Genomic DNA, 2,940 nt, shown 5'->3' on the forward strand with positions numbered 1-2,940 from the left:
CCTCGCGGTCCAGCGCCCCCAGGCTGCGCAGCACCCCCGTGGCGGGGTCGATGGTGAAGTTGGCGCTGAAGGCCCCGGGCTCCAGCTGGAAGCGCAGGCGGCTGTTGTTGGTGCCGGGCTCGTCGTTGTCAAAGGCCTGGAAACGAGGCCGCCGGAGGGCTCAGGGCGGGACTCAGGGACCCCACCACAGAGCTCCCCTCGCCCCCCCCCACAAGCCCAGCAGCGCACGGCGCCTCATGCCTGGGAACCGGTCACCATCCCACCCACCCAGCCCTGGCGCCGTTACAGAGCCAGGGAACCCTGACCCTTGGCCTCCAGCAGGCTCCCCACAGCCCCGGGAAAGCCCCAGCGCCCCCGTTAAAGGAGCCTCCTTAGACGGCCCCAGGGGGCAGCCGAAGGGGCCGGCTGGAAGGTGCCAAGGGCCGGCTAGTCCCCTGGAGAAGTGGGGCAAGGGCATCGGCCCCCAGGGCTCAGCCCCACCTGGATCTGGACGCTGATGTTCTCCTGCTCCTCGTTGATGAAGATGTTGTAGGAACCGCTGACGACTGGGGCGTTGTCGTTGGTGTCCTGCAGTGTGATCTCGAGGTAGGTGGAGCCGGTCATGTTCCCCCCGTCCACGGCCTGCAGGGTGAGGTAATAGCCCGGGCGGGTCTCGCGGTCCAGCAAGCTGCCGTTCCGCACCAGCACCTCCCCGCTGCTGGCGTTCACCGCAAAGATGTCCAGCCTGCGGGACATACAGTGACCAGGGGTCCGGTTTTCGACCAGAACAGCTGCTCGAAAAGGGACCCTGGCGGCTCCGGTCAGCACCACCGTCCGGGCCGTTAAAAGTCCAGTCAGCGGCGCTGCGGGGCTAAGGCAGGCTAGTCCCTACGTGTCCTGGCTCCGCGCTGCGTCCCGGAAGTGGCCAGCAGGTCAGACTCCTAGGCGGGGGGGCCCATAGGGCTCCGCACGCTGCCCCTGCCCCGAGCACCGGCTCCACAGCCAATGGGAGCTGCAGGGGCGGTGCCTGCGGGAGAGAACAGCTGATTCGCGGGGCGGGGAGGAGGGGGAACACAGCGTGCTGGGGGAAGAGGCGGGGCTGGGGCGGGGATTTGGGGAAGGGATCCAACAGGAGCAGGGAGGGGGCGGAGTTAGGGCGGGGACTTTGGGGATGGGGTTGGAATGGGGACGGGGCCAGGGGCGGGGATGGGGTGGAGTCGGGGCGCGGGCACCCACCAGCGCCGAGAAAGTTGGTGCCTATGGACCCATCCGTTCCCGGCACGCCGGGCTGGAGGCAGGCTGGGTCCCTGGGGACCACCGGGCACAGTCCCAGCAGCCCCTCTGGAGCCCGGCCAGGACCTCCCCGTGGCAGTGAGGGGCGCGGCAGGGTACGTACATGCTCTCAGGCAGCAGCCTGTAGGTGATCCTGCCAAAGCCGGCGCTGTCCGGGTCAGTGGCCTGCAAAAGCCAGAAGGGCCCCGTTGGTCACAGCAGCAGCGGGGCCCAGCCCCTGGGAGGCCATCGGGGGGGCTGGGCCCCAGCCAGGGCCCCCAGTGCCTGCCACAACCCCACCCCCCACAGGTGCCCCAGAGCGCCACTGCCCCCGCGGGCTCCCTCACCGTGATGTTGGAGATGACGGTGCCCGCTGGGCTGTTCTCCGGCACCTGCAGCTGGTACGTGCTCTGCCCGAACTCCGGGCTGTGGTCGTTGATGTCAAGCAGCTGGATGGTCACTGTGGCGATGGAGCAGCAGTTCCCGGGGTTCCTGGTGTCGTTGGCAACGATCTGCAGCATGGGGAAGGGACCACGTCACCCCCAAACCCACTGAGCCCCCTCCCCTGGGGAAGGGACCACGTCATAGGCGCCAACTCCGTGGGTGCTCCGGGGCTCTGCACCCACCGGCAGCTCCCTGCCCCCCCGCAGCCTCAACTCACCTCCACCTCCGCCTCCTCCCCTGAGCGTGCCGCTGGGTCCTGCGTCTCCCCCCTCCCTCCCAGCGCTTGCGCCCCCGGGGGGGAGGAGGGGGAACGCGGCATGCTTGGGGGAGGAGGCGGGGCCAGGGTGGGGATTTGGGGAGGGGTCCAATAGGGGCAGGGAGGGGCGGAGTTGGGGGAGGGACTTTGGGGCAGGGGTGGAGTCAGGGGCGGGCACGAGCACCCACCGGCACCAAAAAAAGTTGGCGCCTGTGGATCGCGTCCCCCCAAACCTGCCGAGCACCCCCATACTCAGTGGAAGGGACCGCGTCTGCCCCATCCCCCCCATCCCCCTTGGGGCTGCCTGTGGCTGGGCTCAGGGGAATGAGGCTGGAGCTGCCCTGCCCACGCTGGGTGCCCGCCCCCCAAGGACAGGGATGGTTCCCCCACTGCAGTGACGCAGGTCCCGGCCCCCGGGGCTCTGGGCTCTGGGCTCGGCCAAATGTGGCCAGGCACAAAGGAGGATCGTCGGGCAGCCCCAAGGCCAGGGGGAGCGGCACCTCCCCGCCTGCCCAGCCCAATGGGATGCAGCCCCCCTGCAGCCCTCAGCGTAGGCACGCTGGAGACGGCCTGCCCCCCGGACCGCCAGCTGGCCCAGCCTGGCTCTGGGGCCTGTCCCCCTGCAGCCTCTGGGGCTCTCACCTCCATTGTTATCACATGAACCCGCTCGTAATCCACGGTGCTGGGGTGCTTCACCAGGACCTGCACTGCCCCCGTGCCCGTGATCCTCGTGGGCGAGACGGAGAAGGAGGCGGCGTCCGGGCCCTGCAGCTGCAGCTCAAAGGCGCCATTGGAGCCCTGCCCGGGAGAGAGGAGGGGGAGAAACCCGGCAGCTGGGGGCCTGCTCCACCCTGGCCACACCCCACAGGGGAGCAACTGGGTCGGGCACTGGTCCCAATCCTGACCTGTGGCCCCTGCTCCCCCAGCCCTGCCGATCCCCCCGATCCTGACCCCCAGCCCCTGCTCCCCCAGCCCTGCCGATCCCCCGG

General features: G+C 69.8%; 1 protein-coding gene across 1 annotated transcript; it reads right to left on the reverse strand.

The window, feature by feature from the left end:
* Window positions 1-6: 6 nt before the first annotated feature.
* LOC112123674 (cadherin-related family member 2-like) lies at window positions 7-2,856 on the reverse strand (the record flags this gene model as incomplete). The annotated part of the gene is made up of 5 exons (XM_024222267.2): window positions 2,594-2,856; window positions 1,599-1,763; window positions 1,376-1,437; window positions 481-724; window positions 7-136 (listed from the first exon to the last, which is right to left on the reverse strand). Coding segments are annotated over exons 1-5 (607 nt in total), but the record flags the coding sequence as incomplete, so codon positions are not given.
* Between the last annotated feature and the right edge of the window lie 84 nt (window positions 2,857-2,940).

Source organism: Terrapene carolina, unplaced genomic scaffold (assembly GCF_002925995.2).
Source record: "Terrapene carolina triunguis isolate 2854851 unplaced genomic scaffold, T_m_triunguis-2.0 Scaffold20854, whole genome shotgun sequence".
In the NCBI taxonomy this organism is placed as follows: Eukaryota; Metazoa; Chordata; order Testudines; family Emydidae; genus Terrapene; species Terrapene triunguis.